Source organism: Podarcis melisellensis, assembly GCF_964234715.1.
Source record: "Podarcis melisellensis genome assembly, chromosome: 10".
NCBI lineage: Eukaryota > Metazoa > Chordata > Lepidosauria > Squamata > Lacertidae > Podarcis > Podarcis melisellensis.
The window spans coordinates 3,045,330-3,063,043 of record NC_138542.1 but is presented as its reverse complement, the minus strand read 5'-3'; the positions used below and the strand labels follow the sequence as shown (position 1 = coordinate 3,063,043).

General features: G+C 46.7%; 1 protein-coding gene across 1 annotated transcript in view; it reads right to left on the bottom strand.

Annotated features, from left to right (window-relative positions):
* Window positions 1-2,536: 2,536 nt before the first annotated feature.
* The window catches only part of ELAPOR2 (endosome-lysosome associated apoptosis and autophagy regulator family member 2), a 91,427-nt gene continuing 76,249 nt past the window's right edge, over window positions 2,537-17,714 (bottom strand). Inside the window, exons 16-22 of the mRNA XM_081927652.1 lie at window positions 17,255-17,444; window positions 15,785-15,881; window positions 14,991-15,092; window positions 13,581-13,707; window positions 11,784-11,962; window positions 9,529-9,694; window positions 2,537-4,964 (exon numbers count right to left, since the gene is read on the bottom strand). Coding sequence (XP_081783778.1) covers window positions 4,905-4,964; window positions 9,529-9,694; window positions 11,784-11,962; window positions 13,581-13,707; window positions 14,991-15,092; window positions 15,785-15,881; window positions 17,255-17,444 — 921 coding nt within the window. The 3' untranslated portion in view covers window positions 2,537-4,904. The remainder of the gene's footprint in view (window positions 4,965-9,528; window positions 9,695-11,783; window positions 11,963-13,580; window positions 13,708-14,990; window positions 15,093-15,784; window positions 15,882-17,254; window positions 17,445-17,714) is intronic.

Here is a 17,714-nt window from a genome sequence, read left to right as displayed (position 1 = left end):
GTTTTAACAACCTCCCCCATCTCCAAAAAGAAAAAGAAATGAAAACAACAGCAGCAATTTAATAACCAATATGGCTACACATGATACAAGAGAGATTCCAGTCGCACAATCGAAATTCATTTGGGAAAGTCTCAGACTCAGATTTTTTGAGAAACTTTAAAGTAGCTTCCATGAACCACTCTAGAGTTATGAAAAGTTATGTTATAACCATGTTTCCAAAATGTGCCATTTCATGCTGAAACTTTCACCAGCCTTTCTGCCCTAGACAATGGGCAGCCCCATTCACTCTTGATCAGTTCAAAATGTTGGAAATGTGTTCTTGTCCAGGGAACTATGGGCATCCTCCCCCAGGTTCAATAAATGCATAACAGCAGAGACAGCATCTCCAGTCAGACACAGAGAAGCACTATTAACATGTTAATAACATGTTAATCTTTGAAAGATGAAATTGGGTGTCCCAAATTTGAAAGGAAACGGATGCGAGCCTCAGTTGACATAGAGGGGTGTGTTATCTGCAAGGTTTAATGGAAAAAATAATCATTTGACAAATGTTGAGTGGTGGCAGTAATAAACATGAAGGTGCTTTGGAAATGAACAGTGAAATGGTGTATGATGAAAACTAGAGGTATTTCCCCCAATCCCTTCGTATCTCAGCAGTGATAAGGCATTTCAGGCAACAGGTTTGCCCAGGGAGGCTATTAAGAAAGCAAAGGTCTTCACTTTGGGGGAAACTAGAAATAACCATAGCTTGTTCTTTAGGGAAAGAGAGAAAAGGAAGACAAATTTACTTATTTATTAAAAATCTATGTGTATCCTGCCACACTGAGTAACTTCCACCATTTTATATGATCGCAATAAAATATAAAGTGATATTTAAAATTAATAAAATTAAAACAGCTTCAGCAGCACACCCACAACAAAACTGAAGAGTCAACTCAACTTGAGCTGGTAAAATATAGTTAAGATCTTCTCTGGGTTGGAACAAACAAGTCTCCATCGGAAATCTAAATATCAACAGAGAAAAGTGCCAGAATAGGCCCCCAGGCCAGGATGTCCAATAGCCCTTGGGATCCTGACCCAGAGCATCAACCAAAGATGTGAATAAGTAGGCAGGATATTGTGTGAGAAAATGACCTTGTCAACATCCTAGTCCCAAACTATTTTGGACTTTTATTGACCAGCACTTTGGATTGGTCTCAGAAACAGGAGTTTTGCTTTTCTGGATACCGAGACTTTGGGAGGCAAATAACTTCTAATTCTGATTTCCCTCTACCCAGTATACGTTGACTGACACCTGGCTCCATTATCCAGCTGGAGCTCCCTTGCCTCCCAACACTCCCTGATCCAGTTCAACGAAGGGCAGTTTCTACACTTTGGAGTTTCATACCTGTGCTATGTGCTAAGAGAGGTCTAAACCGTATTTGTCCATTATAAGTAGGTGGTATACATTAGCTCAAATAACAAAAGAGAACTTTATGAGACAAACAGCTATTATAAACGTTTAAGAACAGATAACTTGACAAAGCAATGGGAGCACTGTATAATGTTTCAAGTGTGAACATCTGACTGAGGTGAAATTAGTTTGGTTTTTATTCAGGTGGACTGGGCATATGGTGGGTACCAAATTTTGCCCTCCAAAAATTAAAGTTACTTGTAGAACTTCCTGGCTAGGCAGAATTCAGTGCCCTTTAGCAAAGAGGTGATATATGCCAACAGCAAACCGAAGTGCAGAGTTACAACACAAGCCAAAAACTGCAGACAACTCCCTGTTGGTGCACAGGTTGCATTCCAGGTCAATGCGTGAAATCACATGTCATCAAACACCCATTTAAAAAGCCTGCAAACACCCTGTTCTGCCCCTGCCTCTGCTCCACCCCATTTCAACCTTTTAGTGATGTTTCAGTGATGTCTTTATGACTTTGGGGGGTCATTTTTGGGTTCAGTGCTGTGCGCATGTGCACGGTTGTGCACATATTGGATGCGCCTAAACCGGGAATTGCCTGGTTTAGAAACAAGAGGGAGTTATTAGCATGCTTTGAGAAACCCCAAGATTTACAGAAGTAGGGAGAGAGGGCTGTGTGCCTGTCGAGCCTGTTGGGTGAGAAATGAAAACTTGGAGGGAAGGGGAATGGAATGGAACGGCTGGCTGGTACACTGAACAGGAGCACTCCATTTTGTTGTAGATTTCTTAGCTTCTAAAAAGCAAAAAAGGAAACTTCAGTGCATAGCAGGCACAGCTCTCAATCACAGCCGATGACATCAGTTAGTCCAGTGAATCCAGGGCCGGCCTTGGGGGTCCCTCATTGGATCTACCTGAATGAAACGGGATGTGCAAAGCTGGAAGTCAAAGAAAGAAGCACAACGTTGTTGTGCGCAGAGGTCTCTTTGTCAGTCTCAGATGGGGCTGATGAGAGTTGTGGTCCAAAACATCTGGAGGGCACCCGGTTGCCAAAGGCTGTTCTGGGGATTCCGACAAATTCCCCACCTTGCCTGCCTCCGAGATGGCCCAATTAGATGGTACACTTTAACCATGGACGACACTAGAAAATGGCTTTATTACACATGGCCTTAGTATCAGACAGGTATACCGCTACAATGCTGTTGCAATAAATACCAAACATGGGGGATGTTTTGGAAAATAATGGCCATGGGGCAGCACACACTGCCTGCGGAAGATTGCCAGATCTTTCCCAAATACCTACACAGAAATCCATGGCTTAGAGAAAACAGAAGTGAGAAAGTACCCTGCGTGCAGTTATTTCTACCTCTTAATCAATCCCTGAAGAAGAGGGAAGAGCAGCTCTACTTGAGGACTACAGATAAGAGAAAAATGTAAATAATCTCCATAAAGAATTTCCACAAGCTGGTTCATGTGGGGCAGGGAGGGTCCATAGCTGTGCACAGAACACATGAAATGTACACAGACGGTTCCATTGTCAATCCCCCTTATCTGCGATGGGGCTGGGAAAGATCTCAGGCCAAGGCCCTTGGTGAACTACAGGCAGAGCAATAAAACTTGCTGGGCTAAAGGAAACTGAGGTCTCATATGAGGAAACGAAATGAGGAAGCCACATATTTTCATGTGGTCAAACTAGACTCCACTCAATGCATCCAGAGCCATGGCAAGAGTCACTCAGCTACGGATCCAGTTGCAGTGACTCAGAATGATTTCCGTGGTCAAAGCCACAATCTTTTCAGCTGATGAAGCCATGGTCACCACTGATGGATTACTGCTGCTGTATCTGCGGATGGGCCATCTCCCGCTACCCTGTTGAAGGTGCCCCTGGGCATTCCGCACTTGACGCTCAAGTAATCAGGGGAGTCCTCTGGGGCAATTCACCTGTAGGTCAGTGGGGTGGGGCAGAGGGAGGTTTGAAAGGGGACCCAATCCAGGGGTTGACGCTGCCTTCACCTGCTTCAGATTAGTCCGCAGACTTTGAATTTGCAATACAAGCTCCAGTGTAAGAAGTTCTGTTTTGGTGAATGCATTAGGACCCGACTGCAGTGCTTCCCAGTCATTAGACCGGGGCTACTTCAGACATTACTTTTCATTTCAAAAGGGTCAAGTCTCACACCTAAGAAAACCTAACAAAAAGAGGCAGAGAAGTCACAGGAACACCAGAGCGTATCAATGTCTCTCTTTTGAGGCCCAAACATGTCAAATTTGGATCAAGTATTTCCAGGTTGAGGAATGACTTACAGAAGCACTCATGCATTGCCCCGGTGCAGTGTGCAAAGTGGCTGACCTCTTCGGGATCCCTTCTCCTTTTTAGTTTCTGAACATTAAAGGGTCATTTCTTAAATGCCAAAAGCTATACGGTTGCTGCTTGACCTGAAACTCGATCAAAGCTGCCCCTTGCATCCAGCCCACATGCTTGAAACAATCTTGACCATGTCATTGCACCATTTGGATTGGGAAGAATTGCTCCATCCCGAAAGGGCTTGCCATGGTGAGTAACATCCACCTGACGACCCTCCAAGCTAGACGTCTTAAGTCTCACCATGTTCCTCAGCTAGCAAAGTGACCTTCAAGTGAAGCTGTAATCCTAAACAACATCCTTACACAGGAGAAAACTCCATATCTGAGTAAACGTACACAGGATTGTACTGCTAGCCTTTCAGAGGCCTTCCTGTCTTTTCACCTCCAGAAGTTGATTCTGCAGGAGCAGAAGTTGAATTCTTAATGTTAGGCAAAACACTACAGATTTACATTACAAGCACTCTCCTTTCTGAGGAGTAGAAAGAAGCCTGTCTGCAGGTCTTCTATTTCAAGTAGTGACTAGTGGTGTGATTTCAAGGGAAAGCCAGGATCCTGCCACCTCCACACCTCTGCAGATACCTGTAGTGACTAAGGAATCATCTCTATTCTTTCTAAAAGCCAGTCTCTGTTTCGGCTAAGTGACAAAAGTGATTGGGACTAAAAGGGGTTACAAATAATGAAGCATGTGCCATGCCATGTAAACTTCATGTCAGGATATGACCTCTTTCTCAGGCAGTACAAGGTGAAGCAACCCACCTCACAGGGGCAGAGAACATTAAAGGGCCACAAACCATCTTCTGTCTTTCTTAATATATTGTTACTACTCTGGGAGGTGCCATTTTGGATTTTCTGCAGCAAGCACCCAAACATCTTGGGCTGCCACTGCCCATGTTTCCTCTGTCCCTGAGCAGACCTTCATTCCCAGCTCAGGAGCTCATCTGCTTGACCTTCCTTTTTGGCAAGTGACTCAGTCTCACAATAAGGCAACAGTCTCTCGTGTTCTTCCCTGCTAGTTTCTTCATGTTGGACTGTGCAAGATTTCCCACAGGAAACCACCCTTCAGACACAAACCAGGACATGTTAGAAATGTGCCCCTGCGTAAATCAAGATCAGGTTTGCTGGTTCAAAGGCAGAGTTAAAGTCTTCATATATTTTGAGATCTTGAGGATTTCAGCTGAACAGATTCAAAGCGGTCTTCCTTTTCCTGCATAGCAAAGAGATAAGTGCTTATATTATAGAAACAGATATAGATACGATGCACAGATCCCATTCACACAGAGGGCTCCAGATCATCTCCCATAAGGATGTGATCTGTTCAGCAGCATTACAGTCCCAGATGTAGCCAGGCTACTCATTGGGCCCATTCCAAAGACAAGTTACCTAAGGCTCAGTTTTGCCAAACACATATATCCACTGAATAGAATAGAATAGAATAGAATAGAATAGAATAGAATAGAATAGAATAGAATAGAATAGAAGAATAGAATAGAATAGAATAGAATAGAATAGAATGTTTAACTAGGAAATTATTTCAGGCCAGGAACTAAGAATTTCTTAACAGTTTGGGGTATGATGCTATTTTAATTATACATTTGAAAAGGTAAACTGTAAACAAAACATGTGGATGCCCATGTTGCAAAGATATGCATCATGCACACAAATTCATTTCGGACCCAGGACTGGCTGTCACACACTGCCTAGTATACTTTAAGTGGCAAAACCAAGGTTTGCCATTATGTAACGTGTGAAAAACCCCAAAGCAACATGCATTTGCAGACTGAAAATCCATGTGGGCTAGTTAATATATTAATGGTTTGCTTGCTTGTTTTTTTAAAGTCAACACCATCCAGGAAACAGAGCTGGACTTGAATCTCAAAATCTCACTTCTCAAATCAACATATCGGAAGCCTTGAGAAAATCAATATATATGCTCTTTGAAGCAAAGCTTTTATTCATTTGATTATTTGGCCTCACAACCTTCATAGAAAAATCATTCTATTTTGAAAGCTTTTACTGTCTAAAAATTTTGTGGTTTTCTGTTAGCCACCTTCAGATTTTGGTGAGGTTGGGATGCAAGTACTTCAGATAAATAGACATCCTTATCTCCCATCCCTTCTATGGGAATAGCAGGGGGTACCCAGCTGTGCTGCTTTGTTCCCAGAACCAGTAAAAAATGGCATAATAATAATAATAATTTATTATTTATACCCCGCCCATCTGGCTGAGTTTCCCCAGCCACTCTGGGCGGCTCCCAATCAAGGTTAAAAACAGTACAGCATTACATATTAAAAACTTCCCTGAACAGGGCTGCCTTAAGATGTTTTCTGAATGTCAGGTAATTCTTTATCTCTTTGACATCTGATGGGAGGGCGTTCCACAGGGCGGGCGCCACTACCGAGAAGGCCCTCTGTCTGGTTCCCTGTAGCCTCACTTCTCACAATGAGGAAACCGCCAGAAGGCCCTCGGCGCTGGATCTCAGTGTCCGGGCTGAACGATGGGGGTGGAGACGCTCCTTCAGGTATACTGGACGAGGCCGTTTAGGGCTTTAAAGGTCAGCACCAACACTTTGAATCGTGCTCGGAAACGTACTGGGAGCCAGTGCAGATCTCTCAGAACCGGTGTTATGTGGTCCCGGCGGCCACTCCCAGTCACCAGTCTAGCTGCCGCATTCTGGATTAATTGCAGTTTCCGGGTCAGCTTCAAAGGTAGCCCCACGTAGAGCGTGTTGCAGTAGTCCAAGCGTGAGATAACTAGAGCATGCACCACTCTGGCGAGACAGTCCGCGGGGAGGTAGGGTCTTAGCCTGCGTACCAGGTGGAGCTGGTAGACAGCTGCCCTGGACACAGAGTTAACCTGCGCCTCCATGGACAGCTGTGAGTCCAAAATGACTCCCAGGCTGCGCACCTGGTCCTTCAGGGGCACAGTTACCCCATTCAGGACCAGGGAATCCTCCACACCTGCCCGCCTCCTGTCCCCCAAAAACAGTACTTCTGTCTTGTCAGGATTCAACCTCAATCTGTTAGCCGCCATCCAACCTCCAACCACCTCCAGGCACTCACACAGGACCTTCACCGCCTTCACTGGTTCTGATTTAAAGGAGAGGTAGAGCTGGGTGTCATCTGCATACTGATGAACACCCAGTCCAAACCCCCTGATGATCTCTCCCAGCGGCTTCATATAGATATTAAAAAGCATGGGGGAGAGGACAGAACCCTGAGGCACCCCACAAGTGAGAGCCCAGGGGTCTGAACACTCACCCCCCACCACCACTTTCTGGACACGGCCCAGGAGGAAGGAGCGGAACCACTGTATGACAGTGCCCCCAGCTCCCAGCCCCTCTAGACGGTCCAGAAGGATGTTATGGTCGATGGTGTCAAAGGCCGCTGAGAGATCCAGCAGAACTAGGAAACAGCTCTCACCTTTGTCCCTAGCCCGCCGGAGATCATCAACCAGCGCGACCAAGGCAGTTTCAGTCCCATGGTGAGGCCTGAATCCCGATTGGAAGGGATCCAAATGGTCCGTTTCCTCCAGGCGTGCTTGGAGTTGTTCGGCAACCACCCGCTCAATCACCTTGCCCAAGAATGGCAGATTTGAGACTGGGCGATAGTTGGCCAAATTGGCCGGGTCTAAAGATGTTTTTTTAAGAAGCGGTTTAATGACCGCCTCTTTCAGCGGGTCTGGGAAGGCTCCCTCACAGAGGGAAGCATTCACCACCCCGCAGAGCCCATCGCCCAGCGTTTCCCGGCTCGCTTTTATCAGCCAGGATGGGCAAGGATCAAGGAGACAGGTGGTCGGTTTCACTCGTCCAAGCAGCCTGTCCACATCCTCGGAGGTAACAGATTGGAATTGATCCCATATAACAGGACCAGACAGAACTCTAGCACTCTCCCGCCCTGGCCCTGCTCCCACGGTGGAGTCTACCTCCTTCTGAATCTGAGCGATTTTATCTGCAAAAAACTTTGCAAAAGCATTGCAGGAGATCTTGGGGTCCCTAACAGGCCCCGGTGGTACAGGTGGTTCCGATAAACTGCGAACCACCTGAAAAAGTCTCCTGCTGCTGTTTTCTGCAGATGCAATGGAGGCGGCGAAGAAGGCCCTCTTCGCCGTCGCCATTGCCACTTGGTAGGCTCGACGTTGAGCTCTAACCCGTGTCCGGTCTGATTCAGAATGAGTTTTCCGCCACCGGCGCTCTAGCCGTCTCAACGATTGTTTCATCACCCTCAGCTCCGGGGAAAACCACGGGGCTGTCCGGGCTCCATGCAATCGGAGAGGGCGCTTCGGAGCCAGACAGTCAATTGCCCTGGTTAGCTCCGCATTCCAGCGTGCCACCAGGGAATCAGCTGAAAGGCCATCAACTTGGGATAAAGCATCCCCTACCACTCTCTGGAAGCCAATTGGATCCATTAAGTGGCGGGGGCGGACCATCCGAATCGGTCCCACCTCCCTGCAGAGGGGAAGGGTTGCGGAGAAGTCCAGTTGCACCAGGAAGTGATCTGACCATGGCACTTCTTTTGTTTCGCTTTTAGTTAATGTCAGATCACCAACATCCGTAGAGGTAAACACCAAGTCTAAGGCATGTCCGTGGCTATGAGTTGGGCCAGACTTATTCAGGGACAGCCCCATGGAGGCCATGCTTTCCACGAAGTCCCGAGCAGCCCCTTGTAAGGTCGTGCCGGCATGGATGTTAAAATCCCCCAGGACAACCAAGCTAGGTGTCTCCAGGAGCATATCCGCCACGACCTGAAGCAGCTCGGGCAGGGAATCCTTGGTGCAGCGGGGAGGTCGGTACACCAAAAGGAATCCTGTACTGCCCCTATTGCCCAACTTCCAGAACATGCACTCAGAAAACTGGGTCTTCCCAATAGGACGCCTGGTGCAGACTAATGACTTCCTAAAAATCACTGCAACCCCCCCTCCCCGCCCACATGACCTGGGTTGCTGTGCGTAAGAGAAACCTGGTGGGCAAGCAGCGGCAAGGACAGGCCCATCTGCTTCATCCAACCAGGTCTCTGTCACACATGCCAGGTCAAATCCTCCATCCACAATCTGGTCATGGATGGCAGTGGTTTTATTCATCATTGACCTGGCATTGCACAGCAACACTTTCAGGTCATGTGGGTTTCCCTTGCTGATTACTGTATCCTTCCGGTCAGGACCAGACCTGGAGGCAGGGATAGTCCTCCAACAACGACTAAACCTGCCTCCTCGGTAATGACATGGTCTGGTCTTAGCATAACTCCTCCTCCTGCCCGTGTTCACTGAGATCGGGTGTCCCAATACATCTCCCCCTGTGGAACCTGCCCCACCCAATCTATTGGCTGAGGCCCACTCCCAGGCAGCCATGACCCTTCCCCTTAAAAGGCAAAATACAAACTATATAATAATTTAACAGAATAATAATAATAATAAAACAAAACAGAACAAAACAAAACAAAGCAAGGAACAATAGTGCTGACTCAGTGCTTATCCCACCCCAAGCAAAAATAAAATAATGAAATAATATAATATTATAAAAAACAACAACCACCATTTAAAGTGCTGCAAATTAAAAGCGATTAAAACATTTAAAACCATTTTGTCCATTGCTGCCGGTAGCTGCTCAGGCCTCTAAACTGTAGTGGTAGTGCAGGCCCCGCCCCCTAGGCCGGATGGAGTTGGCAGGAGAGGGAGCGGTCCTCCCAACACTCACGCAAGCATATCAACCTGCACACTTAAAAAATAGCCTGAAAACAATATATAGCTGCAAATTACTAACAGCAGCTGCTCACCTTGGTTGCCAGTGATTTGAGTTTTCCTAGTAATGACTGTTTGTTTGAATATACTATTTCTTCCTCGTTATCTTCCCCTTCCATGATCGCGCAGCTGTCAGCAGCAGGAAGCTCACATTCTTTTGAATTGGCTGTCATCACCAGTTTAGAATATTTATACTCCAACCTAAAGGGTATAAATGGAGACAGTGGCATTTTTGTCCTATCATCTTCCAACACATCAAACCTTGTGACAAAACCTCACTATAAGAATTCATGGCGGATTTTAGTATTGCAGATTTGTCAGAACTAAAGTAGCCTTTTCCCAGCTTGATGCCGTCCAGCAGTTTTGGATTCCCATCAGCTCCAAAGAGCAAAGTACCAGGTGGAACTCAAGTCGTACATCATTCTCAGATTTCAAAGAGAGTCGACATGATGTGGCCCACAGAAGAGACCAGCAGGGCTTAAAGGGACCGTGCTTGGCTGTGGGTGCAGCTGGCCCTTGTGGGGGAGGCATCAGAGAACATCTTTCTGAGCAGTTCAGCTTCCCGAGGTTCTGGACCAGCCCCAGCCATCCATGCTCCTAGACAGCAATGGCTATCCAGGGAAGCCCGTTCCATTTGGGGGGTGGAGGATTCCCCCAGAGCAACAAGAGTCTTCCTGGCTCTGCAGTGTTTCCACTTGGTTCCTTGACTTTGACCTCCAGAAGCATCTCCTGCCATTGTCCCCGCCCCCGAGCTGCCTATGGTTCTGCATGACACCACAGAAGCCTTCTGCTTCCAGGACACGGTGCTTTGGATCTCCCAAAACCTCTAGACCCAACTTCTTTGGGCCTCATTACGTATTCCTTTGGCCACAAAGCTAAATTTCCTGCACATCTTTTTCCTGGCTCCAACTGCCATAGCTTTTGCCTGGCACATGAAGATGCATAACAAAGGCGCCAGGCGAGCCTCCCTGTGGGGAGCATTCCACAAAGGGGAAGCCACCACAGAAATGGCCTGTTCTTGCGTTGCCACCCTCCAGACCTCCCATGGAGGGGTCACACAAAGAAGGGCCTCAGAAGACAATTGCAGGGTCAGGGTTAGTTTGGATGGCGAGAGCTGTCCTTGAGGTACTGGGATCCTGAACTGCATAAGGCTTTATAGGTCAAGACCAGCACTCTGAATTGGGCCTGGAAACTAATTGGCAGCCCGTGCAGATGGGCCAAGATTGGTGTTGTATACTCAAGCGGTCTTGCCTCAGCGAATACCCTGGCCACTGAACTCTGTGGAAGCTGATGTTTCCAAGTCATCTTCAGAGGCAGCCCCACATATATCACATTGCGGTAATCTAACCTAGAGGTTAAAGGTAAAGGTAAAGGTACCCCTGCCCGTTTGAGATGAGCCAGTCTTGCCAGACTCTAGGGTTGTGCGCTCATCTCACTCTATAGGCCGGGAGCCAGCGCTGTCCGCAGATACTTCCGGGTCACATGGCCAGCGTGACAAGCTGCATCTGGCGAGCCAACGCAGCACACGGAACGCCGTTTACCTTCCCGCTGGTAAGTGGTCCCTATTTATCTACTTGCACCTGGAGGTGCTTTCGAACTGCTAGGTTGGCAGGCGCTGGGACCGAAATACGGGAGCGCACCCCGCCGCGGGGATTCGAACCGCCGACCATGCGATTGGCAAGTCCTAGGCACTGAGGTTTTACCCACAGTGCCACCCGCATCCCTAGAGGTTACCAGATCATAAAGGACAGAAGTTAGGTTATCCCTGTATAGACAGGGGCACAGCTGGGCTACCAGCCAAAACTGATGGAAGGCACTCAATGCCACTGAGCTCCATAGTATGAAATGGCCTCTGCTATAACCCCAGTAGAAATGGCGCCCCTGGTGGAAGCCCCAAATTTGCTCTGCTGGTGTGGCCAAGAAGGCCTGATCTCGCCGCCACCCTACAGGTGTGCTGCAGTGCCACCTATGTGGGGAGAGCAGCTCCATGCAGGGCAGACATTGGTAATCTTTCATAATATGGCGCACTGCGCAATGCCAAAATATGGTGCCTCCCAATGGATCTTCTCAATTTTGCATAGCAGCTTCTACAAGAAAGCAGTCAATAAAACTGAAAAGAAGAAACTCAAATAGTACAGAGAGATGGGTATTTGCTCCTGTGAGAGTATATCCAAAACCATCAGGTAGCACATGGTTAAGCAACAGATGGTGGCCCAAGTATACTGTCCACTGGCAAAGCTTCTGGTCAGTTAGGTATCACATATAATCTTATGGAACACAAAATACTTACTTTTGATTTTTCTTCCAGAAATAGCAGGTTAAGGCAATCAGCAGGACACCTGTGAAAGCACCAACACCTGCACCAACCTTTAGCCAGAACTCCACTGTTTCACAAATGATTGTCTTTTTTTCAGGCAGAGAAACCCCTTTTGTACAAAGCTTTGGTTCATTCCATACATATAAGGTTTCCTAAGGAATGAATGAATGAATGAATGAATGAATGAATGAATGAATGAATGAATAAATAAATCATTTTTAAGCCTGAAATCTTACACACGATTACTAAGAAGTAAATCCCACTGAACTCACTTGGACTTACTTAAGAACAGATATGAATAGGATTGCACACAAAGTCAGTAACTTCCAAATTGCATGGCATGAGATTACTTGAGGGCCTCCTGGTGGTTCCCTCATTGCGAGAGGGAACCAAGTAAAGGGCCTCTTCGGTAGGCGTACCCACCCTGTGGAACACCCTCCCAGCGATGCCAAACAGATAAACATCTGTGATTTTTAAGACATCTGAAGGCAGCCCTGTTCAGGGAAGTTTTCAGTGTGTGGTGTTGTATGGTGCTTTTACTATTTTTTTGTTGGGAGCTGCCTAGAGTGGCCAGGGCAACCCAGTCAGATGGTCAGCATATAAACAAACTTATTATTATTATTATTATTATTATTATTATTATTATTATTATTATTACTACTACTACTACTACCGTATTTTTTGCTCTATAAGACTCACTTTTTCCCTCCTAAAAAGTAAGGGGAAATGTATGTGCATCTTATGGAGCGAATGCAGGCTGCACAGCTATCCCAGAAACCAGAACAGCAAGAGGGATTGCTGCTTTCACTGCGCAGCGATCCCTCTTGCTGTTCTGGCTTCTGAGATTCAGAATATTTTTTTTCTTGTTTTCCTCCTCCAAAAACTAGGTGCGTCTTGTGGTCTGGTGCGTCTTATAGAGCGAAGAATACGGGTAAATTATAAAACCGTTAAAGGCTCCCACTGTGGATAATTGGTTCACCTTTAGTGCAGGGATCAACTGACTGCAGCCTTGCATGGTCTATTTTTTAAAAATTAACTAGCATCCCCTGATTTCCATTAAATTTGCAAAGGATGGTTGCATACTCATTCAACTCTTAAGTGTTCCTGAACAGTATATAAGAAGTACCTTACTGAAATTTAAGAAGCACCTTGCTAGGGAGGTCGGCTCAGATGAGTATTCTCAGCAAGAATTCCAGCAACCAGCAGGCAATAGGAATATATTTATATGCATATTATTTAATGGTACATTATCCCTTTTCTGTCCCATGAAGCCATATTCCAAGTAGCTAATACCCTAACCCTTTCCTGTGGTTCATGGCATCTTATAGCATTTATCTCTATCCCCAAAGGCTTTAAAATCTATGCAGTGCTTTTTATATATAAAAGAAACAGAAAGTGCCACCCTTTTAACATTTGGAGGAGGGGAGGTACCTGTACTGCATATCCTTGAGTACCCCCAGGAAAAAAGCACTGACTCTATGTAAGTTGACCAGAGGTCAGCTGATGGCCTACAGACCACTTCTTGCCTTGCCCTCCTCCTTTGGTACTCATGCCGTGTTTTGCATAAGGCCTAAGATTAATAGTGTTTCATAAAGTGCCTTTTGTTTCAGCTGATTCCTGAGGAGGAGAATCCTGTTCTAAAATCATGTCATGCCCTCCATAGAAGTTTGCAGGTGGAGTATTTCTAATGCCCTCCCCCCCCCCTTGGGATTGCAGTTGGAAACTCCAGCCTTTTCAGTCCTCTGCCTTGATGTGCAACCTGTTTATTACCTGATGCCCCTTTTTACAAGCCCCTTCAATCTCATGATAGTCCTGCTCTGTGCACAAGGGGCAGGCTTCTGCACTTTCCCACAAGAAGTGGAATGTACACCCGTCACAGGTACCTGCAGGGCAAGAACTAGAAGAAGAGAAACGCTCGTGTTATAAACGGAAATGAAGAAAGCTTGGGGGGGTTAGTTGAGTTCATCGTCACATAACAATTTCCAGAAATGCAACAACAGTGCAATAGTGGTGAATCTATATTGGAGCACCCACACACCATTCAGCTTTACTACTTGTTCTGTGATGCTTCTTCAATGCTACAGCATTCTGGCCATCTAGAGTGGGACTGTCACAAAAGGGCTAAACATGAGACTCTTAATCTCAGGTCTGTGGGTTCAAGCCCCATGTTGGATGCAAGATTCATGCATTGCGGGGGGCTGGAATAGATGACCCTTCTGCTCCCTTCTTACTCTGCAGTTCTATGATTTTATGAAATGGGACCCAAAAATGTGGAACATTTGTGATATAGAAAGTTACAGCATTTCAGCAGGAAGCATGCACTGACTGAAAACAAGGCAACATGTCCAACCCTAAAACTTCTGCAGGGGCAAATAGCACTGAAGCAGGGATTGTGGATACCATCATGAGCACAAATCATGATGAATGCACATTAAAAGGGATGCCTGGAGGGGCCCTGTGTTCTGGGAGTCCAAAACAAAATATCTGTTGTCATGCCACTGCTAGGTGATACAGCTCTGACCACATGCAGATCCCTGCACAAGGAAGCAGAATGATAGGACACCATTTTGAGGCTAAATCTGTCATAAATGACAGGGCTATTTATACTTGCATATACGGCTCTTTAGAGTTCATCACTCACCTACAGAATACTCAGCCTGAAGCTGAATGGGTGAATTGTCCAATGTCTGAATTGATGGACTGCAGATATGAAAATTCTGCCGGCTTTGATCTGTGTCTAAGAATTGCAAGTCCCCACCTAATGTTGTGGTTACAGGAGCAACTCTAACTGAAATAAGCAATGGTGCACGTGTGTGAAACTCTTCACAAAACACAGGACACATAATTCATTTAGTCCTGTGAGCCTGCCATTCCCCCTGTGGCCATTGCAACAAGCCTTGGCTGATGGTGCTCAGGACTAAGGGGGCAAGTCCTAACTTTTTGCAGGTGGTTTTTGCTGCCTTGGTGGCCCTTAGATCATCTTGTAACACAGCAAGGTCCTGTTCTCTGCATTTCCTGTGGTCTGACCCCAGATCTGTGACAAGAAAGAGTTTTGCCATTCCATTACAGTTTGCAACTAGTTGTGCTGGAGGGCCAGTTTGGAAGAGGAATGGCCAGAGAAGGGTACAAGCCCCCATTGTCAAGAGCTCTCCCACCCCTGGTGTCATCACTAACAAATACCTAGGAACTGAAATTTCTCCTTGGTCAGATTTTGTTGGGTTACATCTCAGTATCACGACAGAAGCACGTCCATTTTCACAAGTGGCTGTAACTCTTGAAGACCTAAACAGAAATGAAAACAATTTGTTTGTTATTTTCAGCTTCTGCTTCCCAAGAGCACCTCCTATGCGTGGTGTGCCGCCCATGGTGACGTGGCACCCAGCGCGGTGGAGGGTACGCAGAGCATGTCTGAGGGGGTGGCCGTGATGGTTCGCCCCTCCCTGGTGGTGCTGGGGCAGTGCGCTCTCCTCCGCCAGTGCATATGTTAGCATTTAATGAACGAGCCTAGATACCCTGTATCTATGAGGAGTTCAGTAGTTTTTGCTTATGGTCTAGACTAAGCACAGCTTGTTGTGTCATCTGAACCCAGCAAATAACAGTTTGTTAACCACAGCTAAGTTCACCATGGTTAGTGATAAGCCAACTTCAAGCAATAGTTTGTGAAACTAGCTCCCCTTTCCCCCCGCCCCCGGTAAGATTAACCACAGTTTGGAGTGCAGACATAAAACTAAACTGTGGTTAATCTAAAGCAGAAGCTTCCCTTCTCCTGGTGACTGTGGCTTGTCTGCAGCTAAGAGAGAGAGAGAGACTTGTTGAGTAAAATGTAGTAACAGCCGGAGTGGATATAATAAATTGTTGGTGTCCCCTGGTTCTATAGCGTTGGCCTCTTATAATTGTGTGGGTTTCCTCTGAATTTTTACATTCCAGCAAAGAGTAAAGCTTAATGCATCTGTAGGGCTGATGTTTCTACTTACTTGTAATAGAAATACACATCAGGTATTGTCTTTTCAGAATGCTCAAATATTTCTGGCTTAGCATTAATATTTCCCAGAGTTGTTTCAATGGTGGCTCCTGCAAATAAAAATAAAAATAAATCATCTCAATATCCTGAAGGAATAAATGTTGACATTGAGAAAGAAAGTTCTCTCATATTTTATATACATTTATATATACAGTGGTACCTCAGGTTAAAAGGGACGCATGTGGCGCTGTGGGTTAAAGCCTCAGTGCCTAGGACTTGCCGATCGAAAGGTCGGCGGTTCGAATCCCTGCTGCGGGGTGCGCTCCCGCTGCTCGGTCCCAGCGCCTGCCAACCTAGCAGTTCGAAAGCACCTCCGGGTGCAAGTAGATAAATAGGGACCGCTTACCAGCAGGAAGGTAAACGGCGTTTCTGTGTGTGGCTCTGGCTCGCCAGAGCAGCGATGTCACGCTGGCCACGTGACCCGGAAGTGTCTCCGGACAGCGCTGGCCCCTGGCCTCTTAAGTGAGATGGGCGCACAACCCCAGAGTCTGTCAAGACTGGCCCGTACGGGCAGGGGTACCTTTACCTTTACCTTTTTACCTCAGGTTACAAAAGCTTCAGGTTACAGACTCCGCTGACCCAGAAATATTACCTCGGGTTAAGAACTTTGCTTTTCTGAGAACAGAAATCGTGCTGTGGCGGCACGGCGGCAGCAGGAGGCCCCATTAGCTAAAGTGGTGCTTCAGGTTAAGAACAGTTTCAGGTTAAGAACGGACCTCTGGAACGAATTAAGTACTTAGCCCGAGGTACCACTGTACATACAGTGAAGTGCCAGCATTTGAGAAAAATTCATCGGTTCCCAAGGGCTGTGGAGGGAAAGGCTGGCAAGAGCAGGCATGGGCTTCCTCCTCAGCAGCCATGGGCAGCCATGAGCCCCTCAGCAGAAATCATCACCCAGGCAGAAGGCACTGCCAGGCACAGAGGGAGGTTGCCATGGTAACATGGGGTGCGATGTCACTGCAGGAAAAGAGGGTCTCCTTTTACACAGCTTTTTGGCAAGGCATTCTGGGAACGAGGAGGAGGAAGCAGGGTGGCTGAAGGCAGGCTGGGACAGAGGCACAGAGGTGCCTTGGAAACCACCCACCCCTCCACCCAAGACCCAGCGTAAGTAGGTGTGAATGAAGCATATTTCTTAATGACCCTCGTCTCCGCTGTGCCTTGATTTCCCAAAGGAAACACCAGCCTGGTGCAGCCGCTTGGCAGAGAGTGGGGTGGGGTCCCCCAGTGTGTCCCACGTGTTATACAGGCACCATCCTTGGGGGAGACACATAAGCAGATCCCAGCCAATCCCCAAGTGGCAACTTTGCAGGCTGGGTGTAGTTGCTGGATTAGGCCATGTAACCTCCTCCTCCTCCTCCTCTCCTCCTGTGGCTTTAGATCTGTTCAGCCTTGATCAGAACAAGCAGAAGATTAAAGCGCTTACCAAGAAACACGTCTGCAAGGCTGCTGGAGTGAAGTGCCAAAGCAGTTCGGAATCCCTTGCTGTCAGGTGGGATGATGGTAGACTGGCAGACAAAGGCCCGTACAATGTCGGAATAATCTTCTGAGTCAGCAACCATATCCTTTAGCTTGATATCTGTGATATTGTCTGCACAAATTGCTGTCATTTCTCCCTGTAGACATTAAATGAACAGGGAGATCATTTTCTTGTTTTCATGCTGGATTTCCTACCTTCTTGCAAATCAGAGGTCAGGCACTTCTTGCTGCAGCTGAAAACCAATTTGCCACCAAATTATAAAGACAATCACAAAACTTGAGCTGCACCATCATGGAAGAACCCAGGCAATTCCTTTAAAGATCATCAAGCACTTACCCCCTTTAGAACATATATAATTAGAACTGATCTTGAGAAATAGTTGTTGCTTCTTTTTTAAGATATCCAT